The 26,062-nt window shown below is 42.5% G+C and overlaps 1 protein-coding gene across 5 annotated transcripts in view; it reads right to left on the bottom strand.

The window, feature by feature from the left end:
• Nucleotides 1-5,565: 5,565 nt before the first annotated feature.
• OPTN (optineurin) overlaps nucleotides 5,566-26,062 on the bottom strand; it is a 21,118-nt gene continuing 621 nt past the window's right edge. Inside the window, exons 1-14 of one of the 5 annotated variants that reach the window (XM_009285494.2) lie at nucleotides 25,763-26,038; nucleotides 25,283-25,462; nucleotides 23,251-23,453; nucleotides 20,467-20,625; nucleotides 18,978-19,054; nucleotides 16,695-16,829; nucleotides 15,457-15,541; nucleotides 11,484-11,599; nucleotides 10,656-10,805; nucleotides 9,520-9,613; nucleotides 8,638-8,796; nucleotides 7,798-7,928; nucleotides 6,764-6,843; nucleotides 5,566-6,530 (exon numbers count right to left, since the gene is read on the bottom strand). In XM_009285494.2, coding sequence (XP_009283769.1) covers nucleotides 6,409-6,530; nucleotides 6,764-6,843; nucleotides 7,798-7,928; nucleotides 8,638-8,796; nucleotides 9,520-9,613; nucleotides 10,656-10,805; nucleotides 11,484-11,599; nucleotides 15,457-15,541; nucleotides 16,695-16,829; nucleotides 18,978-19,054; nucleotides 20,467-20,625; nucleotides 23,251-23,453; nucleotides 25,283-25,462; nucleotides 25,763-25,958 — 1,887 coding nt within the window. In that variant the 5' untranslated portion in view covers nucleotides 25,959-26,038 and the 3' untranslated portion in view covers nucleotides 5,566-6,408. Of the gene's footprint in view, nucleotides 6,531-6,763; nucleotides 6,844-7,797; nucleotides 7,929-8,637; nucleotides 8,797-9,519; nucleotides 9,614-10,655; nucleotides 10,806-11,483; nucleotides 11,600-15,456; nucleotides 15,542-16,694; nucleotides 16,830-18,977; nucleotides 19,055-20,466; nucleotides 20,626-23,250; nucleotides 23,454-25,282; nucleotides 25,463-25,762; nucleotides 26,040-26,062 lie in introns of those variants that run through there. The other 4 variants (XM_009285495.2, XM_009285497.2, XM_009285498.1 and 1 more) reach the window with 4 other exon arrangements.

Raw genomic sequence — 26,062 nt, 5'->3', positions numbered from 1 at the left:
CGCGCACTCGCGCCATCGTTAGTCCTGGCAGCAGGGGCGCCGCCCGGCGCCATCTTGCTTGTGGGCAGGCGGCGGGGAGGATGCTGATGCCAAGGGTGTGGGGCAAGGGAGGGGGAGATAGCGGCGTAGGGACGAGCGGCTGTGCTGAGTGAGGTCACGGGTGTGAGGACGACGACGTCATGCCATTGTTATACGCCTCGGTGGAGCTGCGTGAGGTGTCACGGCCTGCCCTCTGGGGTGGCCCCATGGCATGAGGCCTGTGTCCACAGGCCCTGGGTGAACCAGCTTCAGCTGTGAAGAACTGCCTGTGCCTGGTCAGGGTGGCCTCCAGGACTGGTTACAGCAGGCGCCATAGTCATCTGAACAACCTAAATCATCTCGGCACTTGTGTTAAGCCAGCAAATTCAAACCCAGGTATTGTCATGTGCAGTTGACAGGATTTTGTAGTCCGGTTCAGTATTTCTTTGGTACAAGCAACTATGATTCTGTGAAAAATAGTATTTCTGAATATGTACAAAGTCAGTGCTCTAGCCCCTTTCCCCTTGCATCAATTATATGCAGAAATTGCCCCCAGAACAGAAGGATTTGAGCTCAGATCCCAAGGCTCTTGCACTAAGTCTACCCTGCAAGTTGATACACAAAGAAAGAGAGGATGTCTGATATTTAAAGGCCAGCGGTACCAGTACCGGGTTAGAAAAGATAAATTAAGTACCAAAATTCTGTGGTAGCTAAAGGAATCAAGAAAAAGTTCCAGCAGATGGCAGGAAAAAGCTCAAGATACATTCGGATATCCAAAGCGAAGAGAGAAATGCTCTGCTGAGCAGTTAAAATGCTCTGCTGAATAGTTGTCAGTCAAGCTGCCTGGCGTGTGTCATGTTAGATAGACTCTCTTGGGTTTGGGTTTTCCCCCCAAAACCACATGCCTTGCTCGGGCATGCTGGGCTAACTGGTTCTGGATGCATCTGCCTGCGTGGTGCTTGTGCAAAGGTGTTTCAGGGGAGCCAGAGCAATGAGTAACGACAGGAGCTGGGGAGGAGTGTGTGGGTGCTGAGGGCCCAAGGCAATACAGGCTCCTCTGTATTGCTGCTCATCCATGATGGAAGTGGGGAAACAGCTTGTGCCCCATCTTGGCATGGGTGCGAGTCCGTGAGCAGGCATCAGGACGCTGTGTTTTTTGTATTTTCCCTCCCTCTGGCTGCTAATTGCCGTTGTGACCCAGGCTAATCACAGAGCATCACCAAGTCCCCCTACTTTCCATCTAACTGGAGTAACGATGACTTGCCCACTAATGATGACTTGCCCACTCCTGCGACTTGAAGTTTGCAAATCCAAAGATACTTTCCTGCTAACAAATCTCAAGACCACCCCACAGGACTGTTCTGGCCCCTTCCCAGTCTGGATTTTAAATCTGAAGTGGAACGAAATGCTTCTGGCTCCTGTTCCACATCGAGTCAGGGTACTGATCGTGGGATACACTGCTACACCAGGAATGTCCTTTGTTAAAATCAGGGATATGCGGACAAGTAGTATTTCATGGACACGTAGCATCTAGTCACTTTGAAACACAATTACATTTTATCTTTCATCTAAGGGAAAACAAAGGGGATGTACTCTTAAACCTGCGCTAATGAGCATCTGCTGGCCATGGCCACCTGTCATGATAGTTTGTCTGTCCTCTGGACTGCAGTTAATGATGACAACAGACAAATAATGCTCCCCGTGGTATGAACAGGTTTCAGTGTATTGTGGTTTTATTCTTTGCAGTTCCTTGTCCTTCCTGATTTGCACTATTAGACCTAGTATCTTATCTTTCTATAAAGACCTACTTCAGGTAATGCCTATGTCTTCCTGTTAGTATTCCTGCGCTAAGATCTCTTCTCTTTCTGACGCCTCTTAAAATGATTAATTCTGACTTGACAGATGCATAAGTAATTCCTCCTTTGGCCTTTCACATTGATTTTCTGTGTTTTCATTAAGGTTAATGCTCTTCAGATGAAATCAGCTCTATTATCATTCTATTTGGACTCGATGATCTTAGAGGTCTCTTCCAACCTTAATGATTCTATGATTAGTTTGATTTTGGCCTAGTAGCATTTCCATCAGATTTTGATCATTGCAGAATCCATAACTATCACAAAGCTCCCGTAATAAAATCAGATTCAGGGAAAAAAGGCCATAAATCCTACTGTCGCAGGAACCAATTAAAAGCCAATAAGCGATTGCATCTGCTGGGAGTACTTGTGATTGATGAAGAAGGTTGCAACCAAGCTGATGAATACCTCTTCACAACAGATTTCAGTCAGTTCTTGTGTTACCTGAAGTTATGGATGAAGCTGTGTGAGAACATGATCTATAGCTAACAGAAAACAAGAATCCATAATCTACAAGAGACAATTAGAACAACAGTGACAACCAGCAAAGTAAAAACAACTCCTCACTCAATTGCAAGGGCAAAAAAGGGATTGTTTTTCCTGGTATTGGTAGCTGAGAATTCACTGACGGCGTGACATGAAAAATACACTGAAGGAATATTTTCTTTGGCCCAAGAAACATCTGCAGGTATTTTTCTTGTGTATATTTTAAGAATATTAATCTGCTGAGAGTGAAATGTAAATCTTACACTATTGAGGCCTTTGTTTTGAATTAATCAGCTCTAGACTAGTTTCTATTTCAGGTTTTAAGCAAAATATTGAGTAAAATACTGAGTCACCAAACTTTTTATTTCTAATTCCACTATTGACCTGTTCAGTGTGTTTTCTCCTCTGTGATTTGGATCTTTATCCACAGGACAATTTGGAGAAGCACTTATTTATGGAAGTAGGTTGACAGGAGAATTTGTCACGTGCAAGTACAAAATATCTGCTATAACTCTGCCCATTCAGTTGTGGTATCCAACATCCCTAAGGCTTTCTCCTATAGAGCTGTTCCATCCTCCTTAGCAAAACATCACAAGATGACATAAGCTATATATATTAATTTTACTGCACAAGCATCTCTCTCACAGGTTGTACCATCCTTTTAACATTCAGAACTTCAGAGTACAGAAACACGTTAGTCAGCCACACGTGACCTGATCTTTACCTTCATTTGGACGAAAAGCATTCCTGCCCCCGTACCTGAAAAGCTGTGCTGCTCTCCATGAGCCATCACTGGTGGACAGCAGTAGTGCTTGGACTTTGTACCATGGCTTGACTGCTTTTCCTTGAGAATGGTCTGCATTACCTTGTCTGAAGCTGGGGGCCCAGGGGAGTTTTCTATGATGTACCCTGTTATGCTAGGACAGCCATCCCCAAACCAGAAGCCCTCTTGCAGGTGCATGAATATGCCCTTTCTCCCCACCAGTCAAAGCACTGGGCTGGGATCTTCTCGTAGACCCCGTGAGCGCAGTGGAGAGAGGACAAGCGATGACAAAAATGGATGCTTCTTTTAGCTAACCTCTCTTAAAATTGGAATCCAGTGTTTCTGGAGGTGCAACCCCTCCATGAAGTAAGGCAGCAGTAAAGGCCATGGACCTATTGCTGTCGGTGGTAGAGCACAGTCTCATATTTCTTACAGGCAGACGACACGGCTCACAAGCCACGTCAGAGAGGGTGAGCGCATGACTCCTTCACATATGCAACACTCCAGTGAGGGTGTCAGATGTGGGAGGAGACGTGTTTGAACGCTGGGTCTTACCTCCCTGGTGTAGTGCTTGTGGGGAAGGGACTGTCCTTTTGTAGCTCAACGGTGACAATTGCTTTCTCCATTTCTGGTGTACGTGGAAACCCCAGATTTTTGGACTAAAACCATGGCTAACTGTAGTCATATCATAATTTGTCCTGACATTTAAGACCTTTCAAGACATATTCTAACTGAATTGTATTACGTGATTATGTGCATAACAGGTATGGAAGTAGCCATTCTTTTCAAATGAAAAAAAAGATTGTGTTGATGGAGATCTGTTAAGTCCTGAACTCACCTTACTCTGTCCCACCTCCTTTGACCCTCACTGGATTTACTAAATCTAATGCTATTCCCCGTAACTCCTGCAATGGGACACAGTAAATACTGTCATCATAGCTGTCAGTTCTCTGTTCACAAATTCCCACTTTGGACTACTCAAAGCCTGCCTGGTGAATAATTAATGTTACAATGGTCTTTTACCCTGATTTGCTATGTTCTGAGTAGAATTCATGTCCCTTTTATTAAATAAACTTTTTTACCATTTTATTAGACTAATGCTGAAAAGCTAGCATTTTGATCAGACTGTGCAATAGTAGCAGTTTATGATGACTGTGGCACTATCCTAATGAAGTTGGATACATAAAGGAAGTCAATCACTTTCACTCGCACTAGTTCCGTAGGATCCACACAGTCCTTCAGGGGGATTTTAGGGGGCCCTCTCCACAGAAGACGTTTCCCTCACCTTTTCCCTTCTGCTCATTTCTTTCCGCATTAGGAAAATGCGATTGCCTAAAATCCAGAGACACAAATTCCTGCTTGCTTGCTTTTAATTCCAAACAACTTTTTAACCAATGAGTCCCTCAGGTAAGCATACCCCATGGTTAGAGTAAGGTTTTGGGATCAGGGCACCGTTTTTTGTTAAAATCATTACAAATGTACAAACAAAACCTAATTACAATTGCATTTTGTTATAGTTTTGCCCTTTACATAAACCTACTCCAGCATACATGCTTTAGGTATAAATGCAGTTTCTCTTGCATTTTATCTTCCAGAGGTCCAAGTATTTCTACAGATCACACTGCCTATGTATGAAGGAGGATTCGGGCTTCCTAACTCTGACAATCCAGCAACTCTGAGACCAGTGCACTGTGATGTCGAATCAGGAGACATTCAGGCTTATTATAATGTGAACTTTGAAGTGGAAGGGTGAGTCAAGAAGTAATAAAGTGGTATTAAAAATATTGAACTTTCATATACAGGTTGTGTGATCATCCCACCCAGCTCACAATTCTGGCAATCAGAATGAAGTGGACTGGGCACAAACGGACCTTGCTGGCACCCCTCAGTCAACGTAACGGGCCTACCAGAGAACAAGATGGCACAGATTTAACTACTGGGTTGTAATGAGTCCTGGCATATTTGCTTCCAGAAATTCAGTTTTGGACAGTGGAGGAAAAAAATAAAAAACCACGTGGAGGCTTCCTTCCAACTGGGCAGTGCCGAAGTGACCAACGCTTCATTTCTTCAGCAGGATGACAATGCCGTAAAGAGACACCATCTTGGCTGCTCAGAGGTTTTCACGCATCTCTTACTTCCCTTTCCCTGCCAGTTCCCAACAGTGCAAACGTTAGCCATTTGCAAAGGACACGGAACTCCTCATCTGCATGGATCCCAGCAATTTGCTCGAGTTGTTTCCTGCCGTTCATGCTGGTTCATATTTTGTTAAGAGTTGTGTGTTTTCCTCCCTTATGCAATGGCAAGTTAAGAACTGTTTTTTGTCGAGACAAAAACACCAGCGAGGACAAGAACAGATCTAATACACTACGGTTCTTTCTACACCAGCTTTTCAGCCATAGGTATTTGCAATCCTGTTTCAGCCTCCAAAGTATTCACAGGCATAGTAATTTTATACTTCCAATAGATTTATTTTGAGATGTGAAAATCCATTATACTCTTCTCTTTAAATTAGGTTACATCCATCTCAGCTCTTTCTAGCACAATACTGTACAGGTTCAAATGAATTTATTATAATAAAGAAGAATCAACACACCACCTTAAAAATGAACAGTTCTATAAAACCAAGTGACTTAGGTACACCAGGAGCTACATATATGAGACCTAAATGATCTGTTTTAAACCTTACCCACAGCTGGCTAAAGCAAGAAGTTACATAAGCCATCAAAAATTTAACATCAGATTAGTATGGTCACAAGGGCAGCAATAAAACTGCCACCTGGAGAAAGAGCAGGGTTCATTTCAAATGCTCAATGAATACAGCACTACTCCACTTTGCTGGAAGCTTCTCAAATAGCTTTTTTAATGTATTAGTTTCCCGATGTATACTACATGAGAGATGAAGTATTTACAGCCTCACAGTACTTTAATTGATCAGCATATATCCCATCTCCCTTCTGACTTCAGCGATTCAGCCCCGTTCTGCGGGCTAGCCATAAGAGCAGAGCACATAAGGGGAGCGTTCCTTAAAGATTTCATAGCAGCAGACACACTGGGAGTTCTTTAGCACATCCATGTTGTTAACCTATAAAAATTCTTTTCCTAAAGCAGATTAAAACAAGATTAGTGAGTACAGGGCAGGGTTGGAGTTTTACCCTCTTCCCATTGAATTAATGAGAAAAACCCTGAAAAGCTCCTTCATGGGATGTAGAGTTGAATGTTATTTGAGCAGGAAGAAAAAAAAATGCATTTGGCAGGTGAAATTCCAGAAGATGAATTGGAGGGCATCACTCAATTAATGCAGTCCATAACGTGAATCTGCAGTGTGTCCAAATCAGGTAGAATTTCTTCACATTTGGGACATGAATACATTGAGATATTCCGCTGCTCTGGCCAGTCTTGACTGCCAGTTCCTGCAAGCAGAGAAGATAAATGATTGATTACCTGTTATATTACTTGATTTTTCCACTTTTTGCAGAGCAATTGAAAGAGGATTGGCGGCTTGCTCCTAACAGCCAGAGAATCACGCTCTCTGCAGCTACCCAGTTGCCAGAATAGCCACAGGGGAGCTGGGGAGCTGCTTGCAGCCAAGCAAAGCTGTTTTAAACTGAACACAGCAGGGCCTGGCCCTGTGAGCTTACAGTACCTCTTTGGACAAGGCGAGGCGAGTGTTCCCGATCTGGTGCCCTGGCTCCGTGGCGATTCTGCATCTCCGCCAAAGAGTTTCTGAGAATAAAATAAAATTTAAAAAAAGTCAAGGGCTCTGAAAAAAGACTGAGCAAAAGGTATCTTCCCTTTGTCTCCAGAAAATGTAAGAGGTTTCAAAATAAATCAAAGGATTTGCAAGTAAATCATGTCAACTGGTCATGCATTTAGTTCACAACTGCTGCTCAGAAACAGGACCTAGAAATGCTGCTGCTTTGTGAGATTGTGCCAGGGTCCTGCTGAAATCAGGGTCAAACAACTGACACTAGCAGGATTTGGGCTGCTACACACTTAGGGATCCAGGGCACACTCCTCTGGAAAACTCCAAGAACTCTCAGCTATTCAGGGCAAACTGCAAATTTGATGAAAGCAGAAAAGCAAGTTATACCAGAAAAAGAGTTCAGTGCACAGTTAACGTGAAATATAACTTGATTCTTCAAATTCTGGGCACTCTTCTTGTACCCATGGCTTCCACAAGGTGAGTGGAGGACTCACGGTTAATGTTTCTTTTTTCTCTTTTACAGCTAAGAGTGCCAAAATGGTGCAATTCCAGGGTATCACAGTACTTGAAACTAGGGGTACTCACTTACCACTGCCACCTGGAGAAGCAGCAGATATCCCTGGCACACATGTAGCAAGCTTAGCTGCAGATTCCCCACTAAAATTGAGGCCAGAACCCAAAGAAACTCAAATAAATCAGCAGGGAAAATTTACCAAGTATGAATCATCCAAAGTGAAATCTTGCTAAGGCACCCAAGTAAGAACTAACATGCCTTACAGACTCTATCACAAAATTAAAATGAGAAGTCAGCCAACTAATTTTTTTTCTCTTTTAAAATTCAAATTAACCAAGAAATAAATGTCTGCAGAGTTGTTTGCCTTTCTACTGAGATGCTAGCAAGACAACATTGGTCAACTCCAGCACACAGGCTAACAAGACAGTCCAAAGGCAGCTCAGCCAAAGTCTATTCTCACCGGCCAAGATCTTCAAGGTTTTGCTGCTCTTTTAGCAGGTATGCCAGCTGGACAGCCAACTGCTCCTTCTCCTCATGGATCTTCTCTCTTGCTGCCCTCTCAGCATGGAAGTCAGAACAATAAACCTCCACCTGATCAGAGAAATTAAATCATGCTGAGAATTTGTAACTTAGACTGAACCATAGTCATATATTATATGCCAAAATAGCAAATCTGTATGATAGCCTGCATCTACTTAAAATAGTCCCACAGCACCTACACGCTGCAAAGTGAAGACCTGCACTACTTACAAGGTGAAGAAGACTCAGTAGTTTCTGGATTCTGTATAAGATACTTCAAGTGTCTTATCTGGGACAGTGCTATTGCCCTCTGCTGTACAGAGGCAGAAATGAGGTATAAACAAGCAGTGAGGAGGTGACTTGACCGATGACACAGACAAATCTGTGGCACAGACAATGGAACAGGGCCAAGATGTCAGTTCTGTGCCTTAAATGTGAGGCAGACCCTTTTTAGTCACTGTTTATACATACTGGTTTGAGTAAAATCATCCCTAAAACATAGGCAGTGATTCTTAAAGACAGTGGTTTTAAATCACAAACACATCTATTCCCAGCTTTTGTTTGTTGTGCCAGACTCCAGCATACACAGTTCCTCCTACAGAACCGTAGGATATGGTGTAAAGGCTCTGCAGGGATCTGCAAGGCAGGCCAAGTAAGGGAATTATGCTTTGGAATTGAGGAAACAGATATTCAGTATTTCAGAGTGAGCCATTAAATAGCTCCTCCTGGTTTCTGAATATTGGGTGGGAGAACTATCCAATTTCTGAAGAAGAGCTGATACCTGAGCACGGAGCACAGCCATGGTTTCAAGGTCCTCCTCTTGCTTAGCAATTATCTGCTTCATTTCATCTATCTGGAGCTGCTTTGCAGCCAGGGCTTGTTCTGCCAACTCCACCTTTGCATTCAGTTGTTCCACCACAACTTTATCCACTCTGTCCAGCTGCAAGGAATAACTATGATTATGAGATGAACTCAGAATATGACACTGCTTGAAGTGAAAGTTTGCTTCTTACTGCTCCTGCCCTTGGAAAAGCTTCCAATTTTGGTCATCAAAGGAACTTGGACTAAGACAGCAATGGTGACTGATATTTTAATTCAAAGGTTAGTTTTGAGCTTTCAAGCTACATTGTAGCAAGGTAAAAGAGAACTCCTTAACAGACACTGCAAAGGATGTTTTCCCACTTTCTAAAATCATACAGAAGAATCTGGCATTTCCATGGAGCCTCAGTTATGAGCAAGACCTCACTGTGGCAGGCATTCTATTTAAGATTACAAAAATGTTTAGAGGTCTACCTTCTCATATTTACAAATTATGCTGCAGGAGCACCAATATGCCTTTGCGTATCACTGATCTCTAAGGACTGGACTCCATACTGCACTGCAGATTAGACCTTATCTAGAAAACATCATGGAAGTACTGATGTGTGGATGAAGTTTTCTATAATTGACAGCACAGGTTGTATGTTTATCAGAGCAATGCTGCTATGTTGCACGCTATATTATGTGGAAGGGGTGACAGTTGTTTCCTGCCGAATTTGTTCCTAGATACATTCTCCCATCCCTTCCCGCTCCCTCCTCCTGCCGAATTTGTTCCTAGATACATTCTTCCATCCCTTCCTGCTCCCTCCTAATTAATTATGATTTCTTCTTGTGATGAGTTTACCTCTTTGAGTTTCATTTCATCGATTGTTTTCATTGCCTCAGTGAGTTCAGGAAGGAGTTTGCTGTATGCATCCTGCAAGCTACTAAATCTTGCCCTGTTTATGACAAGAAAAGAGGTGAAAGTTTGAAACACTTAAAAATTCTTTGAAATCTAAATAATCTGTTAGAATTTAGAAAAAAACCCACCACCAGCTCCTTGAAAATGAATCTGCATTTCTGATGAGAAAAAATCATGCTCTATGTCTCAACATCTCTCTTCCAATGAGTTGTGTGCTGCTCTATCCACGGACTGAGTCCAAACAAATGTCCTTACTGATCGTCTGCATTTCAGATTGAAGAATCCATCACCCAATATTTTTATAACAAATTCTGTTCAAAATTTAACACCTCTCTTAGGAAGACATCCAAGTCTTGACTCAGAGACTTCCAGTGAAGGAGGATTCGTGAGGAGAAGAACCAGACACAGACTCCAAAGATAATAAGCAGCTTTTCCAGCAGCTGAAGACAGATCCTTCAGGCAGTTCAGCCTCTCTGTACAGCTTGGACTGACATTTTCACACTCCTTACGTGGACTGCACATGAAAGGGAGGGGGGAGCCAGAGCAAACAGCGAGTCTCTTTACCTCAGCTTCACTGCATACTTACCTCTCTTAGCTGCAAAGGTATTGTAGAGACCGCAGATCCCTTCATTAACATCACTGTCTCATCACTGTAACCACCTGACTTGTCCCTACCCTCCAAGCTGTGGACACATTCACCCCTGCTAGTCAATGGGACAGCTGTTGTCACTTTTCTGCTTCCTCTGCTTGTATATTATACCTGACCCTATTCCGTCTTTGACTTTATGACAAAAGGAAGGTACAAGTCAGAGCTTACAGCTCAAATTTTCCTAAGTGAGGTGTTCACAAGATGGAAGGATACAATTTGGGCCTAATGTGGAAACTCCAGATTCAAAGTGACACAGATGCTGAGGTGAATGCAGGTTTCTAGTTCAGACTCTACAAACGTAACATGGTTTCAAAGGGTGCAGAACACAAAACTTGTATTTCAGATTCAATTCCCCTTTGGCCAAGTTCCCTTGGACTTCCCTTCCTCACTGACAATATCTCCCTGAAATATAAAACCAAGTCATACTCACTTTTCTTCATGTGTTTTGGCTTGTTCCAGCTTGACCTCTGCCTGCATGCTCTCCACCTGAAGTTCCAGCTTCTTGATAGTGTATATTAGCTGCTGCTTCTCCTCCAATTCTGATGCAGCAGCCGAGCTTTTTCTTTCCAGTACTTGGCACCTGACAGAACAAGGAAAAAAGGTTGATCTCTCCTGTTCACCTTTTCCTGACGGATTTGGCACACTAGGCATAATACAAAAAGATCTTTGTGTGGTTCACTTTAAAGGCTTATTTTGATGAAGAACAAGGAAAGACAAAAATGAATCTATACACAACCATCAGAAAACAAAGCTACTGAAACCAACACTTACTTTCTTACTATTAAGAATCTCAAAGAACTGGAATTTGACAGAAAACTGAGCAACTAAAGTGAGGGTCTTGTAACCACTTTATATAACCTACACAATTGGTCTTCAAAAGCACAGACAGTTCATGTGAAAACGGTCATAACTAGGTCCCTTAGCTTCTTCCCCTAAGACTAGAACAGGGACTGATTATGTGAAGCAGAAAGCAGGGAAGATATGCCTTTACATCAGGAAGGGTTAAAACCCAAATCTTAAAATTCAAGGCGCTGGGGTTCTATTTGTAGAACGAGGTTGGCAGCTCAGATTTTCTGACAATTACTGTATTTCTGTACTTTCATCTCCACTTACAAAGAAGTAGCAATCTTTTACACCATTTCTATGAAACAGATATTTAAGTTGATATCTGTAGAGCTGGTGAGTTTCCCAAGGTGGGAGTTGTCATACAAATATATACTGAGTGTCACGGCAGAACTGTTGTTCTTCTGAACCTTACTTTTCTTGAAGCTTCTTCTGAATCAATTCTGCTTCTTTTAACTTCTCATGGGCTTCCTGAAGCTCTTTAAACAGAGCACAAACTTGCAAATTCAGGGTTTCTACTTCACTGCCAACCTTTTAGAGAAAAAATAAGGAAAATTACATATGGACAATTCAAGATAGGAAAGTTGCAGGCTAATTGAGAGATCTAACCAGGAAGTATCATTCTTTCTCTAGAGAAAACAGCAGAAGTCAGTATGCACCATTACACTCTATGCTCAATAATAAGGCCCCATCCACAAAGCTTCACAATTACCAATTGTTCCTAAATATGGCAGAACCCCATTTTGACTTAACACTTTCATAAGATCAGTGTGAGTCAAAGACAATACTATTACTGACTTTCCAACGTTGGCTAGAATACACCTCATGCAGATGGGAAACACATCTACATTTTCTTTCTTGGAGTTCACAATTTAAAACACACATGAGCAAAGCAGGCAGACTTAGTGATTACTGCCACTCCTCTAAGCAATAGCTATAGTCTATCAAAGAAACATAAACAAATGATCCATCCCTAGGTAGGCTTCCAGTCTGCTAGCATAAGTGAGCTCTTTCGAAAGAGGTGTGACAGCAGATGTAGAACAGAAGAATCATACAATCATAGAACAGTTTGGGTTGGAAGGGACCTCTAAAGGTCATCTAGTCCAACCCCCCTGTGACCTTGAAGGTTTCCAGGGATGGGGCATCCACCACCTCTCTGGGCAACCTGTGCCAGTGTTTCACCACCCTCAGCGTAAAAAATGTCTTCCTTAGATCTCGTCTAAATCTACCCCCCTTTAGTCTAAAGCCATTCCCCCTTGTCCTGTCGCAACAGGCCCTGCTAAAAAGTCTGCGCCATCTTTTTTATAAGTCCCCTTTAAGTACTGATAGGCTGCAATAAGGTCTCCCTGAAGCCTTCTCTCCTCTAGGCTGAACAACCCCAACTCTCTCAGCCTTTCTTCACAGGAGAGGTGTTCCATCCCCCTGATCATCAAGAAGCAGTTTGGAAGTAGAGAAGTAAAGGAGGCAGACTAAAACCTTAGACTTTCTCCTCCCAGTTATATCCTGCACTGGGATTACCCCTTCCATTCTAGTTTCCTCCGTTCTTGTTTTGTGCAGAAAGCAGAGAACACAGAAGGTTTTATTTGTTATTTATTTCAATTAGGCATGAAACACCCCTCCAGCCAAATGGCTCTCTCCCTACACACACCAGCCTCTCCCACACCACACGCATGAGTACCACAGGACTGGAAGGCTTCAGCTCTTGACTTTTTGAAGGAGAAAATACAACCCCAGATGGTAACTCCGTTACCATTCACTCATGAATCAACTCTGCAAACAAAGAAGAAAATGATTTCTAGTAGAACTGTAATCAGTTTTGTTGTGAGTCACTGGCCCTCTCATTTGGGCTTTAGACCACAGGAAGATCACTGAAGGATCCTGAAGACAGGCAAAAAGCAGGAGGAGGAAAGAAACAGCAGCTGTGTTCTCCTCCAACCCAAGACACAAAGGACACATAAGAGTTTCAATTCTTAAAATATATCCCCACACTCTAGAAGACGTGAAACCTTTGACTCCTGATGGTTTGTAGTCTCTGGAGGTACATCCTGGAGCTTTCCTAAAGAAACATCTGAATCTCATCATCACGCTAGCATCAGTTTAATTGTTCCTAGTACTGTAATTTTCATTGATGTCTTATCTCATCAAATGCACGGAAACTCTCCAGTCCAGCTTGGCAATGAGCTGGGTGGCTGTGGCTAAAAAGATACCAGGTGTATCAAGAGCATGCTGCTGCCTATTTCCTTGAAGAAAAGCTCCAGTTTTCTAACAGGGGAAGTCCACCACTTCCCCAGGCAACTGAAGCAATAGAAGTTGTTCATCCATGATGACCTGTGAACACTCCAGCTTTCATCTCAGAGCAGAAGTGTGGAACACTGCCAGTGTGACTGAGAGGCAGACAGAACACGATTGTCTACTGACAGATGTTGCTGAGGACACCCTCCACAAGCTGCCCAAGCTAATATCATTCACCAGTCATACCAAGCAAAAGGGACTGAATATAACGGTGTAAACACTCACAAAGCACATCGCACTACGCTTTTTCTATCTCAGAAGCAAAAAAAGAGATCGTTCTTCTACCATCATAGCTGCAAAACAAGCCACAAAATTATTTTATGCAGCAATCCAACTAATCCAATCACACTCACAGATGAAAGCACTGATTTTTGTGAGGTGATGGCATTTCAATTTGCAGAAAACTAGACATCAGCAGAAATTGCCTTAACAGAAAACATGTCAACAAATGAAACCACATATCACTAGCAAAAGTCTGACTTCTAATAAAGCTGCACTGTGAATTCTTGGTCCCTAGTGAAAGCCATCGTAATTCAAGATATTTTACTTAATTAGAACACAAACAATCCATGCTTCTGGAAAGCAAGTCTGGCAGCCTCGCTGAAAAGGCTAACCCGACTCAAAAAATCCCATCACACAGTACAGACTGTCTCTCCCCAACACCCATTTCCTAGCCCGCCCAGGAAAGGAGCAACACCTAAATCATAGCCTCCTAGATCTCTGCTTCTGGGAAGCTTGCAAGCAGCCTCCCAGGGAAGGCAGAGCAATAACTGCAGTGGTGCTTTAAGATGACTTGTTTCAGGAGACCTGGCTGAGGTTAGTCTCCAGCTGCTGTTCGGCAGAGAATGCGCTCTAGCCTCTTCTCCCCCAGCCACTCCTCACTCTCCAAACACAGCCAAAGCGGGTTTGAAAAACTTTTCCTTCTCTCCCAGGATGTCTTCAAATGCAGAGCCCTCAAATGGTCCACACTGCATCCCCCCCACCTTTAATGTAGGTTAAAGATCTACATTTTACAATAGGTGGAGATAACATGAGCTCCACTGACAAGAGCCCTCTGAAGAAACCCAACAGCATAAAAATGGAAACAACGGGTGCCATCACAAGGATCTCACTATGCTGACCTCAATATCAGTACTTAGATGAGGAGCATCTGGCTCAAGCTGTAACTCGGGCAAAGTTGAGATAAAAATACTGGAAAGAATTAACTGAGACATAATCTGCTTTCCTTAGAAAGGACATCTCTTGGCCTGACCACAAACTGGTCTTGTTTAACCAAGCCAGCCCTGCCCTAAAGTACTTGTCCTGGCCTTCAGAAGGGCACAGGTCTCCAGCAGATCCCATAGCATATTTGCTAGCCCCATGCAGCATCTCAGATAACCAACACTGCCTCATACACAGGCATTCTTAGTTGCCTGTATTATGCAGTTGCACTGAACCTGAATGGATCTCCACTGCTATGGGAGCTTACATGCTTATCTCACATAGAGACATCTACAACGGTAGGCACACAAATTTAGGTGTCTGAATCTGGAGCTGAATCCCAACCCCAGCATCCATTCAAACTCTTAATTGAGAACATCAGGACTGAGTTTGCCTAGAACTGTGTCTCAATCCGAGATAGTTATGCCCCACCATTGTAATACATCTCACCAAAAATATGAAAAAGAAAACTAAACCAGGTGCCTCATGAGCTCCGCATTTAAAGTCTGTTTCACAGTACGCTGTCATTGGATTCTGATCCAAAAGCTGACCTAGCCAGCGGTGAGGAGATTCACCCAGTCTAGAAGACTTTCTGGAGCTAGAAATGACTGCATCTCTCTGTTTAGTGGGCATGGCCAGGGCAATGAGGTATACCTGCAGTTATGCCACGCTTCCCTAATTCTTGGCCACCAATTTCACCCCTTTTTGGTGGCTGGTGTAATTTGGAACCACCTCTAAGATACGGATTAGAGAGTTCAAAATTCACTTCCATACCCTGTGCAGGATAATTGCCCCTTGCTCCCTGAGTGCAAGTGGAAATCTAGGCCCTGAGGTTGTCGGCCTCAACAAGTAAGCTGTATGTTGTTAAATCTCAGCTCAGGAGGACAGGTACTTACAGCCTCTGAACTCTCCTCTTCTTCCTGTTCAGTTTGTGTCCCACTCTCCAGGCAGTTGCTGGTTTCCTTCTCCAGCTTTGACAGTCTGGAAAACAGAAGGATCCAACAACAATGGATTTGGCCTATATTTAAAGTGCGACTGTGACTATTCAAAGATTTCACGCAACTGATGTACTCTCTTTCTAACATCACAGCCACAAACGAGAGGCAGAATTGAAAGCACAGACATGCAGGAAATTCTGCACAATCATGGCGGTCCCCGAAGAACACAGGACACCCAGCGTATATACTTGATTAAAATGGATGTATAAGTCTGCAGGTGTGGTGAATGACAGTGACATTCAGTCCACAGATCAGTACAGTACTACCACCTTTGGTACAGTCCAAAACTGCTAACCCTTTGGGAATGGGTCAGTCTGTTCACTGAATCCAGTAATTAATATTGCCTCTATTTTCCTTTGGTATTTTCAGAGGCTGAGATTTCCAAGAATCATTTGGCTATGGCTCATTACCTCTTCTAGGAAGACCACGTAGACACCAATTACCGTGACACCAACCTTTCCCAGCAGATAATGTCCAGGAAGTCCTACTCTGTCTCTGCGAAGTGGGGATTTGCAACAGCTACTGCTTAGGCAATGTTCCATGCCTGAACAGTCATGCCGATTTATACCAATATAACTGAGCTGGGATGGACCCTCATGCAGGTCTCACTAGAAAAACTCTTCGACAAGTTTGGAATTAAACTTATTTTAGACATTTCTAAGGAGCTTTTCCAAGGTCACACATTGCTAAACGTAGCCTGCCAATATCACGAAGAGGACTGTAATCCCTGTTTTATACATAGTGATTTGCTTAAGGCCCCACATGCAGATGATTCCTACAAAATCAATTAACTATGGAGGAGCGAGTGGAGAGAACATCCTCAACTAGTCATCATATCATTCTGACATAACCTGGAGAAAGTTGGAACCCAAGAGGAAACGGGTGATTTGTCTTGATCTGTGGTGCTATAGGAAATAATAATAAAACATGGAAACTCTTTTGCCCACGGAAAAGAACCTGGGGTTTATCCCTATAAGGACTACCACAAAAATAAGTTATTACTACGGAGTGCTCACGAAATTCCCCATCCAGGTCACACTGATATTTCAGCTTGTCTCTGATCAGCCACAGACTTGGTAACTGCAGCAGCCCTGAAAGAAAACAGCTCCAAATGTTACAGTGCACCTACTTCATACCTCTCTTTGTGATCCTGCAGCTCCTTCTCAAGTTTTTCCCGCCTCTGAGTTTCATTTCTAAGGCAGCAGAGCAGCTGGCTCACAGTTAGCTCCTCAGACTCCAAATTCTTTGATTCATCTGCAGGTTTGCTCCTGCTTCAAACCAAACCAGATGTAAATAACAGCAGCTACGATTTTACTAGAGCACTCCCTTATCCCTAGTTCTGGGACCTGGTCTGGGAGGTCACCGTTTCACCAGTGCTGAAAAATCAACGTTCTGAGCAAAGGGCTCACTCCCAAGAACCAAGACCTGCCCACAAGCTGCTAGCCACAGTCCCCATGCGTGCTTATGCAGTCCTTGTTTTGCGCAGTGTTCAGACAGTCCCCTTCAAGCTGGGGGAACAATTTAGTACTTAAGCAAGGAAAACAAAAGCAGTCAAGACAATACAAAACCTAGTGCATTTATTCTGACCTACTCTGCAGCCCCTTCTGCAAAGTGCTGCTGTCTGTTCCCCAAATAACTTGTTTTTTTCCAGTGAAACATGCAACATTTCTTAGCTCTGTCTCATTCCTTTCCAGGAAAAGAAGGCACATTCCACTAAAATGGTAATCAGAAATTGCTTTCTTTTTCAGAAAAAATCTCTTCAATATTTCACCTCTCTCATATTCTATAGCTCTTTTCAAAATCTCATTATGCTACTGTAGAAGTGAACCAAAACAAACACAAAACTATCTGAAAAATAAGGTAAGTTAACTTCCTGGTGATAAAATATTGTATTCCATTCCCTCCATTTTTATGTCCACCTAGACAGAAAGTCAAAATCCCCTAACTATATGGTAAGATAGGTGGGTTATACACACTGTACATTTCAGAAGCTCAGCTGTAAAACAGCATGTGTTTAAAACTTTGCTTTTGTAGTTCACAACAGAAAGTAAAGGACAGTCTTCTATGTGCTCCTGAGAGCTAGAAATCTTTGGTGAGCAAAATTCAATACCCCAAAGACAGCATTCAGCCAGGATATTTTAAGTAAATAACTTTTATCAGGGGATTTTTAGTGCACAGTTCTACTCTTACAGAAATAAACCTGTCCTGAGTGGATCACATTTCTCTGAACCTGTTAACAGCACCAGTCTAAAGTTTCAATGTTAGACAAAGACACGTGGTGACACAGGAAATATTTTAAGAGGTATATATACCCCCTGTTCTTGTAGATACAGCCCAGATACTCATCAAAAGGTAACCAAGACACACAGAGAATGTCTTCTTGTAATCAGAGTGTTCTCACAAGCCACCGCTAATGACAAGCTGAGTACTTGCAGCCCAGTCTGTGGTCAGCAACTCTCTCAGTTTCATCCATGATCGTAACTTCTTTTTTCCCCGCCTTCAACTTCTTAACTGCATGCTGAGGGACAAGTTTTCTATGTCATTACATGAAAACGCCATTCTCCCTTGCAGTGACATAGGGAGTGACAGGGGTTTAAGGGAAAACCTGTACATAGAGAACAGCTTTCTGGCCTGCTACGCTCATAGCATTTTCTATATCCTTTCATTCCAAAAGCAAAGGCCAGAAAGTAAATAAGAGAGTTCAGCCACAACCATCTAGCTGCTAAATTGGGGAGTATCCAAAATGGAAAGTTTAATAGTATCAGCTGTCTATGTCCACGAGGAATAAAGGTTCAGCTAGGGGCAAGAAAGTCCCTTGTGCCCTGGAGCTGATGTAAAGATCAAATTTTGAGAAGTAACCTAAACAGAATGCTGGTATCTTAAGCCTAGTAACCTGAAAAATAAGGACTACGTCATTGCACTGTCTGTCTACTGTACCATGATACACTTTACACCAACCACACACAAACAGAAAAGACCTGAGTTCAGCTTTGAAAGACTGTAAGTCCTCTGATTCTTACCAACATCATTGTAATTGGGTAGAGGACATGCTCTATTAGATGGTCTCCAATGACTAGAAGGGAGGGACTCCCTGCAGCCTCTATCTTTATCTTTTCTGTTCGGCCTCCCTTAAAAGCCTGAAAAGCTGGCAAGTCAGCATGTACATAAATGCCTGGCCAACTGGCCAGAGTACGGACTCCCTATTGTCAGCTAGTGAAAATTGGAAGGAAGTATGCCAGAGAGCTGAGGGTCTTTCTGACATGGCAGGAAGGTAGAGCTACTGCAATGGAGGGATGCAAGGCCACAGAAAAAAAACAGGATTTTCTAGTGCATTCCTCATAGAAAAAACTTCCCTCACATTGAAAACAAAACACATTGCAGAAGTCTGAATCACACACATCACACAAGAACCTACATACATGTAGACAGCGACGTTACTGGTCATTTCACCACTATTCTCTTGATGTTCCTTTGCAGTTCTATTTATTTCTCCTTCCTAGGAAAGAAAAAACACTATTAGCTTGGTATTTGGACTAAGCAGGACACAGTTTTATTTACTTGAGTTAAGGAAGGAAGAAAAACAGGGAAAACTACTATCGTGGCAATAAAAATCAATAAAACGCAAAACTCCTACAGATCAGTTTCATGTTTGGAAATTCTTAACTTAAATACTTCACATGCCTTTCCCTGTATCTTTTCCAGACTGATCAGAGAAGAGGAACAACAATGAGATTTGGCCTTCTCCTTTCATCAGCAACCTCCATGGCCACTCTCCCCTACAAAGATGACTGGGCACCACACAGCAACAGCCAACATCACTGCAGGTGACTTTAAATATAAGCCTAAAAACCACTCTCCTGCCTCCCAAGAGAACCACGCCTCTGTCCCACTACAAAACTCACTCCTTGACCTTCATAGCTCAAAGGTAAATCTTTGTAGCAAAAAAAGGAGAATGCATCCTTGAAGGTTTCCTGCAGTCTGAAGTTTTCTTCAACAACTCCAAACAAGTTTTAATTAAATTATCTTAATTTCTTGTTGCACTTGTACTTTCCAGAGAGGGATCTGCTATTATGGGGATAACAGACACACATTTTCACATTTTGCCTGTGAAGATTTTTCACTTTCTACAAGAACAGTAGAAAAAGTAGATTTTTGTGCCTCTAGGGAACACTCTACAGCTTTGTGCTTAGTTTTGTTTGCCTGCATCTCTACATATCTGTCAGTAGAAAGTGAGCCCCATTCTCAAAAGAAAACGCCCTCCCCTATGCATAGGTGTTGCCCCTTATCAAAACATAGTACAGATGTTCCCAGGAATTCCAACTAAGATAAGACTCTTAACATTTTGAACTAGTCCGAAGTCACCTGCTGGACCATATTGTTTTTTCCAGAGAGTATTTTTAGTGCGATGGAGGCTACCTATGAAATTAATTTACTTTGAGCATAAAAGTGGAAGGACAAAAATAAATTCCAAGTCCTTTACCACTACACCTTGTAACACACAAGTGCTCCATATCAGGTAATCTAAGAGACCATAGAATCATTTAGGTTGGAAAAGACCTTTAAGCTCATTGAGTCCAACCATGCAACTCTTCTCCCAAATCCACCGTGCCTCTATCTTGTGTTACTGCCGTTGCTGGCAGTTTGCTGTTCCCTCTCAAAGAGGCATAAAGACTTTTCATTGACATGGGTATAGATTCACCCTTTCTATTAAAGAAAGACAGGATGCTAAATACCTCTCTGTACAATGTCATCAAGTAAACATTGTCACTGTAATTACACTCAGAAGTGACTTCCTCATCATTTAGCCTGGTACGAGAAGAAAACTCAGTTTGCAAAAAAAGGAGGACCAAGATGGAACCAAAGTTTCTGGCCGCAGGTCACTGTGTTCTTTTTATTCCCCTCACTTACGCTCATCCCAATCTCCACGAAGGAATCCTCTGCTGAGGAGATGTTCAGCTTGACCTGCAGTTCTGAAATGATGGCTAACAGATCTGCCTTCTCAGCCTGGAGCCGCTGCACCTGGGATTTCAGCTGCCTCGCTTCCTTCTCGGGAGCCATGCAGCCCTCCTGGGATAAACAAACCCTGCATTAGCCAACCAAAAGGAAACACCAGCCAAGGAGCACAGAGCCTGAACATAACAATGGTGTCCCACATCCCTTCTTCTCTGTTTAGGTTTGCCTGGAAAAAACGCACTGTACAGATCCCGGAGTTTACTACACTTTGGTCCACTAGACAGCAAGAAATCTAAACTGTGAAACCAAGTTAATCAAACGATGAGCATCATGCTTCTGGAAGACATGGGCCTGGTTCTCTGAATGCACAGATAATTAGGATGTAAATCTTCACCTGAATCTATGCCTCTCACTACCACGTAGGGTCTCAGCCAACCTACAGAATTATTGTCCAGAATTATTTCATTTTTTCACCCATATCCTCATTCCTCTTTTCCCAAATCTACCTAAGATTCTAGGGAGAAAAAAAATCAGTGGGCAGAGAGCTTTTCCACACACCCCACTTTCAGCCTTCCTCCACCACACAACTTCCCTGTACCCCACCTCCATGTATAAATCTCTCCCTATATCCCTTCCCTTCCACAAAGCCTCTGCCCCTCAGAGATTCTCCCCAAACTTAATCTCTCCTTCCAATCATGACTGTCTCCTTCACCTTCTGCCTCTTCCCGTTCCTCAGGATCCTCAAAAACCTCTCTTAAGCCTCTACATAACCAGGAAGCCTCATTTTTTTCTCTCCTTTAGATGCCTCTCCCCATTATTAAACTTTCCCTGTGAGTTTGTTTCTTCCTCATTTTGTAATCCGAGCCTTCCACCTCCTGGTAATGCCTTTATTACACCACATACCATCAATGTAAATTCTGGACAATTCCTGGAGTCTGAATTACATTCTAATCTATCATTCATGCCAAATCTCCAAACTCTTGCTCTTTGCTCAGTGTCTCTCATCCCGCAGTACTGCCCTACCCACCTGACTTGCTGCTGTCTCTGATACTGTGCTTAGGCTGTAAGAGGATGCAATTAGCGTCAGCTCCAGCGAAGAAGAGCGCGCTTTACAGCAACCTGTGCTAACAGAGGTACGGTTTTGAGAAAAACCCTCCTATGAATGCTGGTTTATCACTAAAGGAGGCAACACAATATATCTGTGATTTACGTTGAGTGAAACAGAGATGTCACTTAATGGTAGCAATGGACTATAGTCTATCTCAATTAATAGTAAAACACAGAGGTGAGAGAAATTAGACTAATTTTAAATTAGATGAAATTTTTTCATGCTCTTTCTAAACAAACAAAAAAAAGAATTAAAGTAGAACTAAAGCATTCAAGAGGGAAAGTCATTTTGGCTTAATGACAGTCAGCCTGAAAATCAAGATCAGAAATGAAAATGTCACTGTCTAAATTACAGTTATCACTGGCTGATAAAACTGCAAAGAATCACAGAAGAACCAGGGCTTACTCTATGAAGCTCTTGGAATGACATAATTAGAAGAGATTTATTTTTACTTATCCGGATGTTGGATTACTCAAGCAGTTTGGATCACTCTGTCAATACATACTTCAAGTATTCAAAGTACAAGAAGTTCTAAAACAGGTAGAGGCAGAATAAATCCTCTGCTTCCCCATAAAAACTATTCTAGATTTATGAAATTCTGAACTTCCTTGACAATCCTGAAACACAACTTTTAGCCTGTAAAGATTGTGTAAGTAATACTTACACAATCACACTATTTATGCATGACTTTCTTCCCCCTTGTAACTTCTGAACTCATTGGCCAATTTTGATTTACATGCTGAAAAATTTCTTACAGAGTTCCATAAAATAGGCAGTCAGGAGAGAAAAGGAGAGTCTACTAGTGACTCCGTTGAGAAAAAGGCTAACATGCTCATCCTTCATCAGGCAACAGAGAATCCACATGGGTCCTGGAGGTACCAGATACCAGGATGCATCAGTTTGGCTCTGCATGAAACTTCTCGTTAAACACCTCTTCACATGACCACATGGGACACAAAGCAGGTTTTGTTTTAAATAGGCTTTGTCCATAGATGGCTTCAGTACTACCTGCAAAATGTTGCCTGCCTACTAAGCAATCACCTGCAACGTTAGAAATGATGTGTTACAGAGCCAAAGGTAAGACAGAAGGAGGAAGCTCAGTCAGACTCAAATGGGGCGGCAGAAGTACAGATCTAATCTGACCTCAGTAAAAGAGTTTTCATGAGAGGAGAATGATAGAACAACAATAGATGGCAGGTAATTTTTTTTTTTTTTGCTTACATGTCAACTTCTCCCTCGAAACACAAATACAAAAGCAATTAAGCGAACATGAGAGATAGATAATCTAACGAGCAAAGGGAGGGATAAAGTCAAGACATACCCAACAGTAAACAAAATAAAGAATGAACAGTTAGCAAGAAATGTTAATTTCTTATGTCACAAATGTTAATTATTATTGTTAATTAAATGTTAATGGCAATGTAAATTATCTCAGGTGTGGCACAAATTTCTGTTACTATACTCTGAGAAGCCTCACTTTACAAAATAAGTCAGGCCAAGACCTCTTCTTAGAGCATAAGGATAAAAATGGAGATGTTAACAAATCTCCAAACCTCCCAGTGTGATGAAGGGACTGAATGCTCCAGACTTTCAATTCAAAAACGTGTCAGTCCAACCAATTCCTTATTTACCATTTCAGCTCCTTCTTCTCTTTCCTTTAAGCTCTGAAGTTGTTGCTGTAGCTGTTCGTTTTCAATGCACTTGGCTAGCAAGCACTGCTTAGCCTCCTTAAACTTTAGCTCATAAAACTCTCGTTCTTCTTTCTGCTTCTCTCGCCAGATGGAAAGTTCCTCATATCGGTCCTTCATAGCTTGGTTATGCAACTTCATGGCTTCTGAACGATAGCCAGAGACAAGACATTGATTCACGTTAATACTCTGTCAATGAAACAGCAGATTTCCACTACACTGAGCTCAGCATTCTTCAGTATCAAATGGGTTAGCAATAATTGGGTATGAAATGCTAACCTCCTTCTCGTGTACCTTAAATACCAAACCAGAACTAAACTTATTATAGTTCGTTAGCACTATAATAAATAGCATTAAATCCACTGCTGAAATCACATGCCCACACTCTCTCACTTCTTGACTTACTCCTAAACCAAGAAGTACAAGCAAGAAGTATTCTTCACAAGAGGTACCTGGTATCTTGCTGCGTGTGTTACTTACATGATCAATCCAAATGAAACTACTGAATTGAGATTCTGAAACTACTGAGACTTGGTAGGGAAAACAGACATCCTAGACTGGTAAATTACTGCATGAAAACGGATGCTATCAAATCAATGCTCCACTTGAACATTTGGTTAAGATTTGATTGAAAACATTGAAAAAATATACCTGACAACTTACAGCAAAGTCAGTTCCCCCGGCTGGGAAGCTATGAGTATGTAACAAAGTCAGTATATAACAATGTCAGTCTTACTGTTGCAAAATGCTTACAAGATTTTTAGGAAGAGTCAATGAAAGTATTTCAGACTTGCTTTTTTTAAAGCAACAAACTCAAAGCCAGTTGCTTGAAAATCTTTTATACATTGTATTTTCTAGTAACTTCCATTATGTCCTGATGTCATATTATAAACTGCCAACAAATCCTTCAGGTTATATAAATAAATGTAGCTCTGGAGAATGATTCTGCAAGGTATGAGTTACAGCAGCTGTAAATATGGTCCCAAGACATTATCTTATATAATACAGGACCTTTTAGCAAAATACCAGAGGTACTTCTAGAAACAACTTTCCTGCCAGATACCCATGAGACTCCAAGGCAGAGAACTTGGACCGGGTCCAAAAATGATTCAGGCAGAATTTAAACACTAGTGTAAAATCACAGCACACAAGATACGTGACTTCATGCTCTGCTGCCACATAAACAGTGAGGTACCTCTGTCTTTTACACAGAAAATTCCCAGACACCCTTGGGTTTTGCTCTATGCATTTAAAAAAAAAATTCCTATCTGACACCTAAACTCCTGGGATCCAGAAACAAACCTATCTCACCTGAAGGACTCAAATCATTAGGCATTTTCAGGGAAACCTATTGGTTTCTCCCAGATAGACCCTGCCATGGCCACCACTTCCTCCTGAAGTACAGAAGGTGCTGCCACATCTAAACTTTCATAGTCATTATTACACAGTGCAGGAGAGCCTGCTCCAATTCCCCTCTCTGCCCAAGAGGATGAAGCTCCTTTCAAACAGCATCCTCACCCAAACTGTTCTGGGCACTGTGCAGTATCCACCCCTCCTGATGCAGATATGGCAAAATGTTAGTCTGTCTGTAATGGAGCTGCCCAACAGTCCTAAAATGCAAACGAAAAAAGCTCTTAGAGGTTGATAAGCAAAGAGCATATCACAGCAAGAGATTTTTCACCTCACCTCCTAAAATACACAGTGCTATACTGCTTATATGTATAATTCTAAAGCAAATCAGTCACCCATACATTGGGCTGTTCTTCCCCTAATCTTCCATACCAATTCAATTTGATGTGTCCTATCAAATCGGCCTTGCCACTTGCAGAGTCGTTTATACAGCAAATGCTACCCAAGCATAAAATGTTATCCAGCAAGGGCAAACGAGCACAGAATTCATAGTCATAGGACAAAAAAACCCACAGAAGAGACTCAAGGCTTTTGCATTTCAAGAGCAGTTCACATGCACATTCACCTTTTAACTCATTGTTCTCAGTGATTAGTTCTTTCATCTGTTGTACCATCTCTTCTGGGGTGTAGGTACTAAGGGCAGGGGCAGCCATGCTATCTGTTCCGTTTTCCATTTTACTCCTGGGATGCTCTCCATTTTCAGCAGGATGGCTCTTCAACTTGCTGGACATCTCTGAAGCGTCTACTACAAGGTTTGCAAAGAGAAAACTCTCAATTTCTTGCCAATAAAGGTTTATAAAGAAAACATAACCATACCTTCATTTTATTAAGACAAGCAAGCCACGTGTCTTGTCATAACACACAGGCACCCTCCAATTCCTCTGACGCCACTACACCAGAGTATCCATGAGTCTGCATATCCCATTAACCCCTCAGGGGGCTGCATGAATAAAGCAACTGATCCCCGAGACGTCTCCCGGACTAACCAACCCTTCCTCGGGAGCCCCTTGCTCTGGGAATGAAACAACAAGAACCCCTGTCTCACCCACTCTTCCCTCTTTCCTCACCAGCCCTGGGCGTGCGCAGCCTGACGGTATTTTGTGAGGTCGGGAGCTCCCGTCCCTGAGAAGCGCGGGCTCCGACGCCCGCCCGCCCCTGACAGGGCCTGGGGCGCCGCCGCCTCCCGCTGCCCCGCTCGGCCTCAGCACGCCCCGACGCTGCGTTTCACGCCAAAATTCCATTTCCGCTGATTTTTAACTTTCATTTTCGCTTTCTTGTCCCCTTTTTCCTTCTCCACCGCACACCCGGCACCCCGCCGCGGTACCGGGGGAGGCTGAAGCACTCG

This window comes from Aptenodytes forsteri, unplaced genomic scaffold (assembly GCF_000699145.1).
Source record: "Aptenodytes forsteri isolate BGI_AS27 unplaced genomic scaffold, ASM69914v1 Scaffold87, whole genome shotgun sequence".
Classification (NCBI taxonomy): Eukaryota; Metazoa; Chordata; class Aves; order Sphenisciformes; family Spheniscidae; genus Aptenodytes; species Aptenodytes forsteri.
Note: the sequence above shows the minus strand (reverse complement) of the source record. Positions and strands in the feature narration are given on the sequence as shown.